The sequence below is a fragment of the Ranitomeya variabilis genome, chromosome 1 (genome assembly GCF_051348905.1).
Source record: "Ranitomeya variabilis isolate aRanVar5 chromosome 1, aRanVar5.hap1, whole genome shotgun sequence".
NCBI lineage: Eukaryota > Metazoa > Chordata > Amphibia > Anura > Dendrobatidae > Ranitomeya > Ranitomeya variabilis.
Window position 1 is genome coordinate 397,183,158 of NC_135232.1, and position 17,247 is coordinate 397,200,404.

At 41.8% G+C, this 17,247-nt stretch overlaps 1 protein-coding gene across 9 annotated transcripts in view; it reads left to right on the forward strand.

Moving 5' to 3' along the window:
• Positions 1-17,247, forward strand: part of SMARCA2 (SWI/SNF related BAF chromatin remodeling complex subunit ATPase 2) — a 403,813-nt gene that overhangs the window by 102,295 nt on the left and 284,271 nt on the right. For 6 of the 9 annotated variants that reach the window (XM_077249116.1, XM_077249118.1, XM_077249115.1 and 3 more), the window contains exons 2-3: positions 13,292-13,530; positions 15,576-15,708. In XM_077249116.1, coding sequence (XP_077105231.1) covers positions 13,306-13,530; positions 15,576-15,708 — 358 coding nt within the window. In that variant the 5' untranslated portion in view covers positions 13,292-13,305. Of the gene's footprint in view, positions 1-3,337; positions 3,362-13,291; positions 13,531-15,575; positions 15,709-17,247 lie in introns of those variants that run through there. The other 3 variants (XM_077249119.1, XM_077249123.1, XM_077249117.1) reach the window with 2 other exon arrangements.

Below are 17,247 nucleotides of genomic sequence, written 5' to 3' on the forward strand. Positions count from 1 at the left end.
TTGACTGACTCAATGTAAGTCATTGGGTGCAGAAACACTGCAGATCCACAAAAAGAATTGACATGCTGCGAATTAGTGTGGAATTTTCCGCAGCATGTACACAGCAATTCTCGATTCCCATTGATTAACATTGCTTGAGCACTCTTGTGCGGATTTGGTGCAATTCCGCATGGAAAAAACGCTATGGATCCTCAACAACGTGTGCACATAGCCTTAAGGGCACAAAAATGTAAAAGTTTGAAAATTGCAAAATTTTATAAATTTTTGCCAGGTTTCCATTTTTTTCATAAACACAAGTCATATAAAACATTTTTTATCACTAACATGAAGTACAATATGTCACAAAAAACAATCTCCGAATCAGTGGGATACGTTGAAACGTTCTAGAGCTATAACCTCAAAGTGACAGTGGTCAGAGTTGTAAAAAATTGGCATGGTCACTAAGGGTATGTTCCCACGGTAAGGAACTGGCAGCGCTTTGGACGCAGCACATATCCGCTCGGTCCAAAGCACTGCCGGCTTTTGTACGCTCGGTGATTCCGCATGTGTTCATTGAACCGTGCCCAATACATTGGACGGGAAATTTATCTTGCGGAGACTCAGCGTCTCTGCAAGATAAATTGACATGCTGCGGTCTCAAAAGACGCGCCACATGTGCGTCTCCACAGGGAAGCTGCGGGTGGCGGTGCACGCATAGTGGAGATGGGATTTCTTCAAATCCCATCCACTATGCTGTAACATCTGGCCTGTTGACAGCAGCAGGAATACCAGTGGAGAGGACTTCCACAGGCAATTAAGGCTTATTTTATAGCATTACCAGTCTGTGCGTCATTTGGCCTGAAGATGAATAAATTCCTTTAACATTTGGCTGTTGCATTAAAGCCAAAGAAAGATGGTGCCAAATATCGCACAATAAACATTAATAACCCAGTAGTGTGTGAATCTGACCTGAAGTGGCTACAATTTATCCACTCTCCATTAGTGTAAGGGCTCATTCAGACCTTAGTTTTTTGTGTATGAGTTCTAGTTGTGCTTTTCATGATTTGAACTCGTACCCATGATAGTCTAAGGGACTCTTCTCATGTCTGTGTATTTTTGTGTACCTGGTGTTCCTCACAAAAACTGAGACATGTCCAATTTCGATCAAGCTTGCCAGTGCAAGACTGTGGGTCTCTGAAAAAAATGGACAGCTCTCAGATGCCATCTTTCACACTGTTTGATATGAGAAGGTTGAAAAATTTAATTTTTTTTTTCCCCATCCTAGAAAAACTGCGGAAATGCTGATGGTAACAACTGACACAATCACCAAACTGCGATGAAATCTGATCAAGAGCTTTGTTGAATTTTGACCATTTTTTTTTTTTCCATACGAGAGAAACCGCTCATGTCTGAATTAGCTAATAGCTTGGAGGGTTCTGTGACTCTGTATTGTAGCTTGCAATACTGTTGAGGATGTTACTGGCAGGGCTGTGGAGTTGTTAAGCCAAACCTCCGACTCTGACGCCTCGATTTTCATCACTCCAACTCCACAACTCCAACTCTCTCATACATGGCTCATATTTATGTTTTTAGTGATACATTTACTTTAGCAAAATGACATCAGTCTTTTAATCATTAAGATACAATAATCTAGCCATTTCGATAGATCATAAAATAAATTTATTGGAATACTACTTTAGAACAAAAAACTTTGCATATTTACAATTTATTATACACTATGCAGTAAGTGGGGAAAAAACAATTTTCAACAAAAACGTACTGAATAACATTTGTTCGGTCTATGAATTTGTTCTGAGAAAGTATCGCCTCCATCAGATGCTCCTTCATAGATGACCTCAAATCTGACCTAATTATTTTAAGGGTAGAGAACAACCTCTCTACACTAACTTGGGTTGGTGGCAAAGCAGTAGCCACATGGGCAATATCTCTAACAATTTCAGGGTATAAAGGAATTGCATCGTGCACAGTCAGTTTTGATCAACGATTGAACTCTTCTACTTCTTTGAGAGCAAGTGAAAAAATTTGCTGAAATATGGTCAATCTGTTTTCTATGGGAGTAGAATCTTTTTCTCTGCAGCAACGCTTTTGCCTGCTCCATGTCATCCAAATACTTCTCTAAATCAAACTCCTCATCTGTTGAGGATGAAGAAACTGCAGCAGCAGCCCTGGCAGGACCCGAGTCATCTTGCTCTTGGCTGTCCTGTAGCCCACTCATCCTAACTGCTACCTCAATCAGAGCTTCTTTTCCTTTAGTAAGCTGTTGATCATCCAGCAATGTATGATGACTCTGATCCACATAAACAGCTGCCAGAAGAATTTTATTTTCTAATAGCAGTGTCTCTCTCCATTTCATTGAAGCAGCAATGCCATCTGCGGTTAAACCTACTTTTTGGAACAGGTAAAACAATAAGTTCTTCCACTCCTTTATAAAAATGCCAGGAGTTAATTCCTCAGCTTGTAACTTTTTAGTCATTGTAAATGGGTGATGAAGCAATTCCTTCAATTCAGCTACCTGTGTCCATTGGCCTTCATGTAGTATTACCCGAGGGTTGGCTATATCTACAAGGAAGGGTTTCAGCTCAAGCAAACGCTCAATCATTAAATAGGTGCTGCCCCACCGAGTGGCTTGATCCACAATTGCCCCTTTTCCAGTACATCTCTTCAAGATGGAATCAATTTTAGGGATTCTGGCAGCAATAGCCAATTTCCTCACTTTGCTAATCAGAGTTCCAGCATGTCCCTCTTGCAGACTATCTCTGATTGCCAGCTGCAGCGTGTGCACAACATAATGCATGTGATGAAATGGAAAGAGGTGTGAAGCTGCTTCAACAAGATCATCTAATTGTAAAAAATCATTTTGCTTTTCTTCTGTAGTAATATCTGTTTGTTCCTCCATTATGGGAACAGGACTGTGGTCTTCCATCTCCAACATACTGAATGTGAAATTTTCTTCTAGATGCTGTTAAACTTCATTATTCTCATTCATCAGTTTTATTGTACTTAATCATGTTTGAAGCATTATCAGTTACAATAGCAAGAACCTGTTCTTTTTTGAGTTCATAATCTTGCAGAACTTTTTCCACAAAGGTCTGGAGAAACTGGCTGCTGTGATGAGTTTTAGTGTCTTTTACTGCCAGCGTCTTAGTAACAATGTTTTTGTTGTCACAAACATATCGAACGTTGATAGCAAAATAGTTCACTCTGTGACATGTGCAGGCATCCATTTTAAGAAACACAAAGCGTCTCTTTAGTCTTTTTAATATCTTCATTTTGGTTAAGGGCTTCTTCAATCACTAATTTTCTAATACTTTCTCTTTCCAGACAAAAAACGCCAAGTTTGTGGGCCATTTCTCCATTAAAGGTACCTTCACACTGAACAACTTAACGATAACGGTAGCGATCCGTGACGTTGCAGCGTCCTGGATAGCGATCTCGTTGTGTTTGACACGCAGCAGCGATCAGGATCCTGCTGTGACATCGTTGGTCGGAGCTAGAAGGCCAGCACCTTATTTCGTCGCTGGCTCACCCGCTGACATCGCTGAGTCGGCGTGTGTGACGCTGATTCAGCGATGTCTTCACTGGTAACCAGGGTAAACATCGGGTTACTAAGCGCTGGGCTGCGCTTAGTAACCCGATATTTACCCTGGTTACCATTGTAAATGTAAAAAAACCCCCAAACACTACATACTCACATTCCGGTGTCTGTCGCGTCCCCCGACTTCCGCTTCCCTGCACTGTGTCAGCGCCGGCCGTAAAGCAGAGCACAGCGGTGACGTCACCGCTCTGCTTTACGGCCGGCGCTTACACAGTGCAGGGAAGCGGACGCCGGGGAACGCGACAGACACCGGAATGTAAGTATGTAGTGTTTGTTTTTTTTTTTACATTTACACTGGTAACCAGGGTAAACATCGGGTTACTAAGCGTGGCCCTGCGCTTAGTAACCCGATGTTTACCCTGGTTACCCGGGGACTTCGGCATCGTTGGTCGCTGGAGAGCTGTCTGTGTGACAGCTCTCCAGCGACCACACAACGACGAAACAGCGACGCTGCAGCGATCGGCATCGTTGTCTATATCGCTGCAGCGTCGCTTAATGTGACGGTACCTTAAGAGCTGCAAAATAATGCAAATAATAATGGTACATGGTCCTTCACAACAAGCTCAATGAGCTGTCTTTTTAAACACAGCTGCTGTCATTGTTACAGTAACTTTTTCACTTACAAAATATCTTGTAACTGATGTTTGAGACACTCTTTCCTCCTCCTTTGCTTGGTGGGAAGTGCTGGTTTCTTGGTGCTGCTGTGATCTTTTTCAATCACAGCTTTGTAAACTTCTGGGTGGCAGCGTTGTAAATCTCTTTTTAGATTGGAAGCTCTTGAAGGAGCATTTTTATCTCTGCCTGAGTATGCACTGATTTTGGCATCGCAGCATTTGTTTTAATCTGGATCACAAAATGTTTATCTTGAGTCACTGTGAAATGCTCAAATACAGCTGACTTCATAAAATGCTTCTTAGACATTTTGTCATTATGTAAATTTGCTCTCAAAATTGTCCTGTTACAACATACCTTTTTTTTATTTTTTTTTTATTTTATTTCTTGCAAGAATAAGGAATCATGCACTGCATAGTTTGAGATAGAAATAAAACAATCTTTGCATAAATCAATAGGACAGATGATAAGTATAAAGTTTGTAAAATATGTTGTTAGATAGCTTTACTCAGAATTTTCAATTTCACGCTTGTCTCGGGGTACAGCTCACTAAAGGCTTCACATCATATTTCTTCACAGTCTATGAAGAGGGGAGGAGGGAGGGAGAATGTTTGTGCTGAATCATATTCCAACACACACACACACACACACACACACACACACACACACACACACACACACACACACCCACACACCCTCATTAATCCTGTTACTGTATTTCCAATTTTGAGTTGTTAGAAAACAGTTTTTTCCCCTTATATTCTATGTATAGTGTATATAAGTCATCAGAGCAGCTAATTTCTCCAAAGATGCATACCGAGACAACATATACCGGAGTATTGATTTATGCACAGTTTATTGAAAGTTTAGATATGCTTTAAGAAGTACTTGCCTTAATCCTGCTTTCCTGTTCACTCCAGAAGTTCTGAGATGAATGCGAGCATTTCTTCCCTGTTATGTTATTTTTTCCCCTTATCTGTAGAGGAGGAACCTCACTACTTATGAACATAAACTGTAGCAGAGATTTCATCTCAGCTAAAAGTGTAGACCTTCGATCAGGAATAGGACAGACATTTATAAGATAGTTCATAACTTTCCCAAATTCTTATGAAAAAAATACTCTCCACAAACTGCATTGAACTACTGTACCCAAATTATTATATATTTTAGGAGTCGGTCTATTTTATACCAAATCCAACTCCACCAAAACGTGCTCTGACTCTGGTTACTGGCTCATTGCTCTTTGTGTTGAATTGTCTCTAAGCATTCAATTCTTGCGCCATAATGTGTGCAGTTGGCATTAACCCCTTAAGCCCCAATGGTGGTTTGCACGTTAATGACGGGCCAATTTTTACAATTCTGACCACTGTCCCTTTATGAGGTTATAACTCTGGAACGCTTCAACGGATCCCGGTGGTTCTGACATTGTTTTCTTGAGACATATTGTACTTCATGATAGTGGTAACATTTCTTTGATATTACCTGCGGTTCATTTGTGAAAAAAATGGAAATCTGGCGAAAATTTTGAAAATTTCGCAATTTTCCAAATTTGAATTTTTATGCCCTTAAATCAGAGATATGTCACACAAAATACTTAATAAGTAACATTTCCCACATGTCTACTTAACATCAGCACAATTTTGGAACCCCAATTTTTTTTTTGTTAGGGAGTTATAAGGGTTAAAATTTGACCAGCAATTTCTCATTTTTACAACACCATTTTTTTTTTTAGGGACCACATCTCATTTGAAGTCATTTTGAGGGGGTCTATATGATAGAGAATAACCAAGCGTGACACCATTCTAAAAACTGCACCTTTCAAGGTGCTCAAAACCACATTCAAGAAGTTTACTAACCCTTCAGGTGTTTCACAGGAATTTTTGGAATGTTTAAATAAAAATGAACATTTAACTTTTTTTCACACACAATTTTACTTCAGCTCCAATTTGATTTATTTTACCGAGGGTAACAGGAGAAAATGGACCCCAAAAGTTGTCCAATTTGTCCTGAGTACGCCGATACCCCATATGTGGGGGTAAACCACTGTTTGGGCGCATGGCAGAGCTCGGAAGGGAAGGAGCACCGTTTGACTTTTCAATGCAAAATTGACAGGAATTGAGATGGGACGCCATGTTGCGTTTGGAGAGCCCCTGATGTGCCTAAACATTGAAATCCCCCCACAAGTGACACCATTTTGGAAAGTAGACCCCCTAAGGAACTTATCTAGATATGTGGTAAGCACTTTGACCCACCAAGTGCTTCACAGAAGTTTATAATGCAGAGCCGTAAAAATAAAAAATCATATTTTTTCACAAAAATGATCTTTTCGCCCCCAATTTTTTATTTTCCCAAGGGTAAGAGAAGAAATTGGACCCCAAAAGTTGTTGTGCAATTTGTCCTGAGTACGCTGATACCCCATATGTAGGGGTAAACAACTGTTTGGGTGCATGGCAGAGCTCAGAGGGGAAGGAGCGCCGTGTGACTTTTCAATGCAAAATTGACTGGAATTGAGATGGGACGCCATGTTGCGTTTGGAGAGCCACTGATGTGCCTAAACATTAAAACCCCCCATGTGTGACACCATTTTGGAAAGTAGACCCCCTAAGGAACTTGATAGCAAAACAAGGCATAATTAGAGCTAGGCAATCACAGCACTAAATAGTGCTCAAAAGACCCGCAACCAAGAAAGCAAACCAGCTCCATATAAGTCATTAAGGAAAAGGAGTACCAGCGGAGCAGAAAAATGGTGCAAAATTTAAATATTTATTAGTTAACAAGCATAAAGTGCATGAATACATAAGATACAATTATAAAAGGGATGGTTAAAAAAGAGTGAGTCTCTGCCAGTATCCACACCGCAATCTCCCACACATAGAGTGCCACTAGGGAAGCAACCAAGTGTATTTTCCAAATCACCACTTTGGGAGACAAGTGCACACTCCACAGTAAGAAATAGGGGTAACAGGGCAATGCTTACCACTAGAATGCAGGAGGGCGGTGTGTACCAGGCAGGAACCGATCCGTAGAGGACCCCAACGCGCTTTCGCTACGCAAATGTTAGGCTTTCTCAAGGGGAGGTGCCCCAAGGCTAATCAGGACCCTTCAAATAGTGCGGAGTCTAGCCCATGTGATGGTATCACATGGAGCACCCGGACCAATAGCAGCCATCGATGCGGCGCATGGGCGCCCGCGGCACCCCATCCCACGTCAGGGCCGGCGTCAGGCGTCGCCACAGACGCCCTAAGGAACTTATATAGATGTGTTGTGAGAGCTTTGAACCCCAAAGTGTTTCACTACAGTTTATAACGCAGAGCCGTGAAAATAAAAATTCTTTTTTTTTTTCACTAAAATTATTTTTAGCCCCCAGTTTTGTATTTTTCCAAAATTGGAAGAGAAATTGGACCCCAAAAGTTGTCCTATTTGTCCTGAGTACGCCGATACCCAATATGTGGGGGGCACAACCGTTTGGGCGCATGGCAGAGCTCGGAAGGGAAGGAGCATTATTTGGAATGCAGACTTACCGTAGATGGATTGGCCTGCAGGCGTCACATTGCGTTTGCAGAGCCCCTGATGTACCTAAACAGTAGAAACCCCCCACAAGTGACCCCATATTAGAAACTAGACCCCCCAAGGAACTTACCTAGATGTGTTGTGAGAACTTTGAACCCCCAAGTGTTTCACTACAGTTTATAACGCAGAGCCGTGAAAATAAAAAAATCATTTTTATTCCCACAAAAATGTTTCTTTAGCACCACAAATTTGTATTTTCCGAAGGGTATCAAAAGAAATTGGACCCCAAAAGTTGTCCAATTTGTGCTGAGTACGTTGATACCCCATATGTTAGGGTAAACCCCTGTATGGGCGCACGGGAGACCATTCCACGTTTGGTAAAATTGATAAAGCAGTTTTATTCTCCGGGTCAGTACGATTACAGCGATACTTCATTTATATAATTTTTTTATGTTTTGGCGCTTTTATATGATAAAAACTATTTATAGAAAAAATAATTATTTTTGCATCGCTCTATTCTGAGAACTATAACTTTTTTATTTTTTCGCTGATGATGCTCTATGGCGGCTCGTTTTTTGCAGTACAAGATAACGTTTTCAACGGCACCATGGTTATTTATATCTGTCTTTTTGATCGTGTGTTATTCCACTTTTTGTTCGGCGGTATGATAAGAAAGCGTTGTTTTTTGCCTTGTTTTTTTTTTTAACGCGTCCACTAAAGGGGTTAACTAGTGGAACAGTTTTATAGGTGGGGTTGTTACGGACGCGGCAATACTAAATGTGTACTTTTATTGTTTTTTTTTTATTATTTAGATAAAGAAATGTATTTATGGGAACAATATATATATATATATATATATATATATATATATATATATATATATATATATATATATATATATATAATTTTTTTCCTTTACACGTGAATATATATATATATTTTTACTTTATAACATTGCCCCGGGGGGGGGGGGGGGGGAGACATCATGTTATAGGGTCAGATCGCTGATCTGACACTTTGCACAGCACATGCAGGGCTGCAGGCTTACCAGCGCTTGCTCTGAGCTGCTCTGACCCGGATGCAGCCCCGCGGCCATTATGGATCCGGGGCCTGCAGGGAGAAGAAGGTAGGAGACCCTCGGAGCAACGCGATCACATTGCGTTGCTCCGAGGGTCTCAGGGAAGCACGCAGGGAACCTTGCGCGATGCTTCCCTATGCCGCCGGAACACTGCGATCATGTTTGATCGCCGTGTGCCGGATGTCAGCTGTGATAGTCAGCTGACACCCGGCCGCGATCAGCAGCGCTCTCCCCGTGAGCGCGGCCGATCGCATTTGACGTACTATCCCGTCACTGGGAATTAAGTCCCAGGTCACCTCGACGGGATAGTACGCCATATGGGATTAAGGGGTTAATAATAGTATGTGGAAATCTGTGAATTCAATTTTTTTTATTTTATTTTTTTATTTTATTCCGTTAATACATTGTACCAGTTTGATTTTACATACAGTTAGGTTTGCTTTTAAATATAGGCATCCTTTTTTACAGAGGGAACATGACAAATACACATGCAGGCCTGCAGGGAGCTTTAGGGTATGTGCACACGTAGAATGATCCTCTGCGGATTTTTCCGCAGTGGATTTGATAAATCCGCAGGGCCGAAACACCGCGTTTTTCCTGCGGATTTTTTGTGGATTTACCATGGTTTTTGTGCGGATTTCACTGCTGTTTTACACCTGTGGATTCCTATTATGGAGCAGGTGTAAAACCGCTGCGGATTCCGCACAAAAAGTTGACATGCGGTGGAATGTAAACCACTGCGTTTCCACGTTTTTTTTTTCTGCAGCATGTGCACTATGGATTGCGTTTCCCATAGGTTTATATTGTACTGTAAACGCATGGGAAACGCTGCGGATCCACAGCAAAATCCTCAGCGTGTGCACATAGCCTTAGATTCCCTGAGCTTGTCCTGTAAACCCCTTATGTGTAACAGCAAATCTCTTAATATATTTATAGAAATCAATAGTGACATTATGTTTTCACGTTTACTCCTGTTTCATCCTTATCCTTAATTGCAAAGCACGAATAAGAGGGATGAGCTAATAACTTTGGATAAGTCCTTATCCGAATAGCTATAGCACTTACCGAAGAGCTGCATCGGGAACCCGGATACCTGGAGCGCCCCCGATAATCAGGTGTCCGGCGCCGCAGCTGCATGTGTCGCGGCTGTGTGACAGTCCCAACACACAGGCTCTCCATGCATCTGTTGTCACTGTCACCCATCTGCGCACACACAGCTGCAGCGCCGAACAGCTGATTATCGTGAGCGCTCCAGGGTACCGAGGCAGCTATTCGGTAAGCGCTATAGCTATTCGGATCAGGAGTTATCCGAGGCCATTCCCTCGTCCCTAACAAATAGTCATCAATCTCAATAGATGATTCTGAGTTCATAAACCTCACCTCGTTTGACCGCTGCTTGGCCTTTTCAATAGACCAAAGCAGGTGAGTAGTGGTGCTTGTTAATGGAGGCTTATTAGAAAATGTGCGCTAATGGACCAACCTGTGACCATTGATCCACGGCCTGCATCTGGCGTTAACAGCCGTCTATGATCCATATTAAGTAATGGAATAATGAACATTGGTCCTGCCAAAGGTGTTGTTTGCGAACGGACTCATTTACCATAGTCTTTATAATGGTACTACCCGCAGACATATATACTTATTATTTTTCCTTCAGCACATATAAAGTAAACCTAAAAAGGATCTTTATATTTGCAAACTATTCTCTGATTAAAAGCTGCCTCCTCATGCTGGTGTAGATCCTAAATTATGTAGCTGGTGAGTCAATGGCAATGTGTCTAACATAAACAGCAGCGTCTGACTCTCTGTTTTCGTACTGTTCCTAGGAGAATATGTTCACCAGCAGCCTAACATGAGATTCTGCAGAAATTCACTGTAGGGTTGACGTAAGTGAGAAGGATCTCTGTGCTTACATTAGGATCTTGTCCAAGAATTCTCTACACCTCCTGTTTGGATGTTTCCTACAGTTGGCAGGCGCCATCTTTGTGTTTACTGAATTTCTTTAATTGTTACTGTGATTTGTGATATTTCCATATGATTTCTTAAATAAGCTATGTCCAAAAAGTACAAAACAGCATGTATTAATCGAAAACCAGACAAAGCCTGACAGTTGTTTTTATCAGTGGTTGTTTTTTTTGTCATTCATTTTTATATACATGAGAAGAAGCACAGGCAAATTGGTTATTCACTTTTCTGTTATTTTGTCTTGTCTGTTTATATCAATAACAGACCTACTGTATAATTTGTCAAGAAACTTACGTGCATTCACACATCAGGCTGGGAAAAATTCCACTCAAAATCTACAAGGGTCGACAACATTTTGACTTACATAGCCATTTGAAAGCTTGATTGAAAAACATTGCATGTTGTAATAAAGGGATCGCTGCTTCATATCTGCTCATTTTACTGACCGGTCAGTGACACCTTTCCCATTGCAGTTGGGAATGATGGTGACCCAGCCCGAGAAGAGACGTTTGCCAGAATGTTAAACACATGGTCCTATTTTAGTACCTAATTTTTACTCTGAACTAGGAGACTGATCTTCATGCTTAACTGCTGTATTCTTCTGAGAACCCTATTGGGGCATATTCACACGCTACATATATTTCTTTAGCATGGCAAGTAAAACTAGAGATCAGTGCAAATCTGTACTATCGTTTGCATAATGAAACCTCAGAAGAATAGACAATGCGGCAGATATGAAAAATCTACAGCGAGACTTTAGTGGTTGTCAAGTGAAAGAGTTATAACCTACACTAAGGATAGGTGATAATTTGCTAATTGGTGGATGTACAACAGCTGGGACCCACACCGATCAGCAGAATAAGGAATTTTTATCCTCCATGGGGAACTTTTATCCCCATTAAAAAATGGGGAGGCATTCATTCTCTTTGGGGCTGCTGGGAAATAGCAGTGCACAGCTGCCCCATAAGAACTAAAAGGAGCAGTGGTTGAGTGTGCACTACATCTCCATTCTAACGGGGTCAAAGTTCCATTTCTACTGATCGCTGCCCATCCCAACCATCAGACCTCCCCACTGCATGTGAATGGAGCTGAACATTACTACTACGGTATGTTCACTGTGTATTGGCTATTCTTTTGTATGGCAGATCTAGTATTAGGTCTGTGGGAAAAAATTTAAGCAATAAACTTTTTTCTGTGTTTCAAATGGACAAAACACAAATCCAAGATGTATGGCATCCCTGTGCTTGCCTTTGGAGTGTCAAACCCTATCATAATTGGCAAGTTTTGTCTGCAAATCGGACCAAATTCAGATGTGTTAGTGCCATAGAATAAAAATCTGTGTGAATTTGACCTTACTAGTATCTTATTTAAATACCTGCTCGTTCTGGACATGGTACAGCAACACAGTGCATTCTTGATAGAATCTGAAACTGTTTTTTTCTTCTTCTTTGAGAACTAAACTCTGATCACTGCAGTCACCTCCTTAAAGAAGCACTCCTCCTCCCATCAAAATTTGTATCCTCTCTTAATATATTGCAGTCCCCATATTATATTGCACTATGTGCTGTTGCTCATTTAGCCTTTCTACCCAGCTATTTCTTCTTTGGATCTTTATTATATGGTAATACCAAATATAATCTATGAAAATATGAACTTATTTACTCTGTATGGTAAATGCCATAAAGAAAAATCCCCAGAATTGTTCATGACTAGTGATGAGCGAATATACTCATTACTCGAGATTTCCCGAGCACGCTCGGGTGTCCTCCAAGTATTTTTTAGTGCTCGGAGATTGTTTTCATCGCTGCAGCTGAATGATTTACAGCTTTTAGCCAGCATAAGTACATGTGGGGGTTGCCTGGTTGCTAGAGAGTCCCCACATGTAATCAAGCTGGCTAGTAGCTGTAAATCATCCCGTAGCGGCGAAAAAAACGAAATCTCCGAGCACTAAAAAATACTCGGAGGACCCCCCCGAGCGTGCTTGGGAAATCTCGAGTAATGAGTATATTCGCTCATCACTATTCATGACTGTCCCCTTCACTGCAAAGCACAGCAAGAGCAGGGGCTTCAGTAACTCAGAAGGTAGACCTGATTCATACATTTGTGACACACGGACCACTCTCGTGCCGGGAGATTCGGACTAAGCGCGGGGTCTCCTAATTGTGCCATGAGACCCGGCGATCAGGTTGGGTTGTCTGATCTGAGCACTGTCTGGTTACAAGGATTTTGTGCAATTGGCCATACATTGAATCTAATTCATAGGTCCCATTGATGCCCATAAATATGCTACAAGTTATCATGTGTCGGGGAAATTGTCATCTACTTGCAGTAGTAATTGGGAAACGATTCTTGCTGTCAGAATCTTTCTGCATTGTCCTTAACGTTAAGAAAATGTACATGCTGTAATTATCTGTAAATTTAGTTTTGTTTTTTTTCCCCCTACATTGTGTTACTAACGTGCTTATTTATCCTCAAATGGCAACAAAATTTTACATTTTATTCCTGTCTTCCATTATCTCTTTTGGTTTTAGGCACGTAATATTCGATGTCTACTCCAACAGATCCGGGTGCGATGCCTCACCCGGGGCCTTCCCCAGGACCTGGTCCTTCCCCAGGACCTATTTTAGGACCTAGCCCGGGACCAGGACCTTCCCCAGGATCCGTACACAGCATGATGGGCCCAAGTCCAGGACCACCCAGTGTCTCGCATCCTCTCTCTAACTTGGCTCCCTCAGATTATCCACCAGAAAGCATGCACCAGATGCATAAGGTACACATTTCAAGTTGGTAGTCAACTGATTGTGCTTTTATATAAGTTTTAGGTTTGTCACTGCTCAGTGCGTATACTAGAAGCGTGTATTCCCCCTTGCATACATCCTTAGAGGGATTGCTTGGACATCTAGATGACCTATCCTTATCCCTATCCATATCGGACACGTGACACTCCTACAGTTTTGGCAGTTGAGGGATGTAAGTGTTGAGCGAAGCAGAGTAGTACAGCTCCTTTTAGTGTGTAGTGGTTTCTGCTGAGAACAGCATATCAGCTCCTATTTAAGAGAATAGGAACGGACCTGCAGTTCTTGGCAGCGTCCATCTACACACTGAGTGGTGCGATTCTGTTCAGCTTCCTTGGATAGTTACACCTTGAACCCCTGGCTAATTGTTGGAGTGCCAGGTCCACTTATCTGATATTTATCTAGTAAACTCCTATTAACACCTTCTGACCTATGACAGAAATCAATGTCCTGGTCAAGTGCTATTTCCTGCTCCATGATATATATTTTTGTTAAACTGAACATTGGCAGGCACAGTGGTGATACAGCCTGCCACAACTACTGGGATTTGAGCTAGCCCTTATTCCAGAAGGTTAACCCTTAAGATATCAGTAGTAACTGCAGCATCTACATGGTTAGAGGGGGAGGGCTTGCCTTCCACACAGACGCCGCAAGCCATTCTTTGTCATCATTGCAGGCAAATATTTAATGCTATTTTGGAAACTCCCATTCACTTCTATTAGGGTTATATGAAGTGCATTGTGCAGCTTGCTTGGCTGTTTTCACAGCATCAGTCACTTATGGTTTCATCAGAGAAACTGATGCTCCCGTCTTGGCAATGAATGGTTGAGATAGGAATAATTCTTTAAAGATGCGTTCAGTTTAAGGATCTGTGGACTGGAACGTTCAGTGATTGCCAAGTCAAAGTTGTCGCAATAGGGTTGGAGCTGTGAAAAGTGTTAAAGGTAATCTTTCAGCATGGTTTTCCTATGTTATCTGAAAGAATCATGATGTAGGGGCCAAAACTCTGATTCCAGTGATGTATCACTTGCTGGTCTGTATGGTGTCCCTTTTATATAATCACAGTTTTCTCTGCTACAGATCTATCCGTGTCTAAATGTAGAGCCATGTATAAACCCACCCTCACCAGTGATTGCAGCTTCCCAGACATTGTGAGAAAGCAGCTAATCAGTGGTGGGAGTCGGGGTTACACAGCGCAGTTGACTAGACAGCACAAGACAACTACAGTATTCCTCTAGGGATAAGCTCCCGCTGGTAAAACACTGATTTTATTGACACACGATCTCACAGCCTAGTAAATGATACATCACTGGAATCAGGGTCTTAGCCCCTACATCACGCTGCTCTCAGATTACATAGCAAAATCCTGCCGATTGTTCCTTTATAGGGAATCTATGGAAATTGGAGGATAATCAGAGCATTTTACATAGAAATGTGCTGCCAAGTGTAAGATAACTAGGTTCAAGTCAAAACAACCTGTGTCCTACAGCAGAATAATGACCCATAGTGTACTGTGTATAGACTAGAATAGTTAGAGAGAAGAGAAATGGGCTGGGTTATGCAGGCCAGCTGAAAACTGCTATTGGGAAGAAAAACCCAGCAAACATTCAAGAACCTCAGAGAATTACAATGGAACAAACTACCAGCAGCCAAGTGCAAAGAGCTCACAGGACTACAAAAAACATTGTTGCCAAAGGTTGACCAACTAGGGAAACTTTAACCCTGTCCTCGCCATGTACTATTTTTTTTTTTTTTTTTAATTGACTGTTTTGTATGACAGGTCAGAATTGTTTTGTTGAATACATTTGGTCATTCTATTTATTTCTTTAATATGCTGTGCATGCCCAATTATTTCTGAAGAAATTGGCTTTTATAATACTATCAATCAAAGGTGTCAATAACGTTAGCCCCAACTGTAGTTATACCAAGACTTTATTTTAGAACAATTCAAGCTAAAGATGATGTATAGTATGTGTTAATAGGATTTGTTGAGTGAAAATTAATAATATCCTCTTTGCAGCAGCCCATGGAGAGCATGCATGACAAAGGAATGTCTGATGAAATGCTCTGTGCTACTATGAAGAGCGCCAATATTAGGCCACCTCATGCTGGTATGGGCCCTCCACAGAGTCCCATGGATCAACATAGTCAAGGTACTCGCTGCTTTACTTGGTTACGAAAAGGAAATTGCAAGGATTTCTTAACTGGTTTATAAGGAAGAGCAGCACTAGTAGCTTGAATCCATTTCTGAGCAAGATCACTTAAAGTATGTGCACACAATCCGGAATTGGCAGTGCTTTATACGCAACACATGTCTGCTGCGTCCAAAGCGCTGCCGGCTATTGAGCGCGGGTGAATCCACATGTGTTCACTGAACTGTTCAGATTCACCATGTGCAGAGTTTTCTTGCGCTCTTGAGAGACGCGCCGCATGTCCGTCTCCGCAGGTGAGCCTCAGGCATCTGTGGACACATAGTGAGCTTGGGATTTCTTGAAATCCCATCCACTATGCTGTAACATCTGGACGATGGGGGTTGAACGCTGCAGAAGTACACCGCATCCAACCCGCAGCGTTTATTGATCGTGTGCACAAACCCTTAAGAGTGCTTGGTAAATCAAAGGTAGTATCCTGACAAAATTGGAAAATATAAATTTCCCTTTTTACCTTAGTCGCATCAGTATGTAATTTGCCTTGAAATGGAGCAAATGAAAATTGGGCTGTTCTGAGAAAGAAATTGCATCATGCCGGAGTTGGATCCTATTATCCTAACACACTCAGCCACGCAAGTCAATCGGTCCATGGAAAAAATTAGGACTGCAGTGGGATGACAATTTTTACGGACTGACAATGGACAATATGTAGAAATGTCATCCCATCTTCTCCACATCCTGGAAAATTTGACCACATTCTGACCACCATAATCATCCTGTTTCTCTTGGATGGTAGGCTAGGGTCACGACATTATTGTGTAAGGGTCTTGAGATGTGCACACTAGTGATGAGCGAGTGTACTCGTTGCTCGGGTGACCTCCGAGTATTTATGACTGCTCGCAGATTTAGTTTTCATCACCTCTGCAGCATGATTTACAGCTACCAGCCAGCTTAATTACATGTGGGGATTCCCTAGCAACCAGGCAACCCCCACATGTGCTCTGCCTGGCTAATAGCTGTAAATCATTCAGCTGCCGTGATGAAAACTACCGTATATACTCGAGTATAAGCCGACCCCCCTAATTTTGCCACAAAAAGCTGGGAAAACTTATTGACTCGAGTATAAGCCTAGGGTGGGAAATGCAGCAGCTACCGACGAATTTCAAAATTAAAAATAGATGCTCCATACCGTTCATTATGGCCCCATAGATTCTCGACATAAAGCTGTGCCACATATAATGCTCTGCACCGTTCATTATGGCCCCATAGATGCTCCACATAAAGCTGTGCCATATATAATGCTCTGCACCGTTCATTATGGCCCCATAGATGCTCCATAGAAAGCTGTGCCATATACAATGCTCTGCACCTTTGATTATGGCCCCATAGATAGCTGTGCCATATACAATACTCTGCACCTTTGATTATGGCCCCATAGATAGCTGTGCTATATATTACCTCTGCACCTTTGATTATGGCCCCATAGATAGCTGTGCCATATATAATGCTCTGCACCTTTGATTATGGCCCCATAGATAGCTG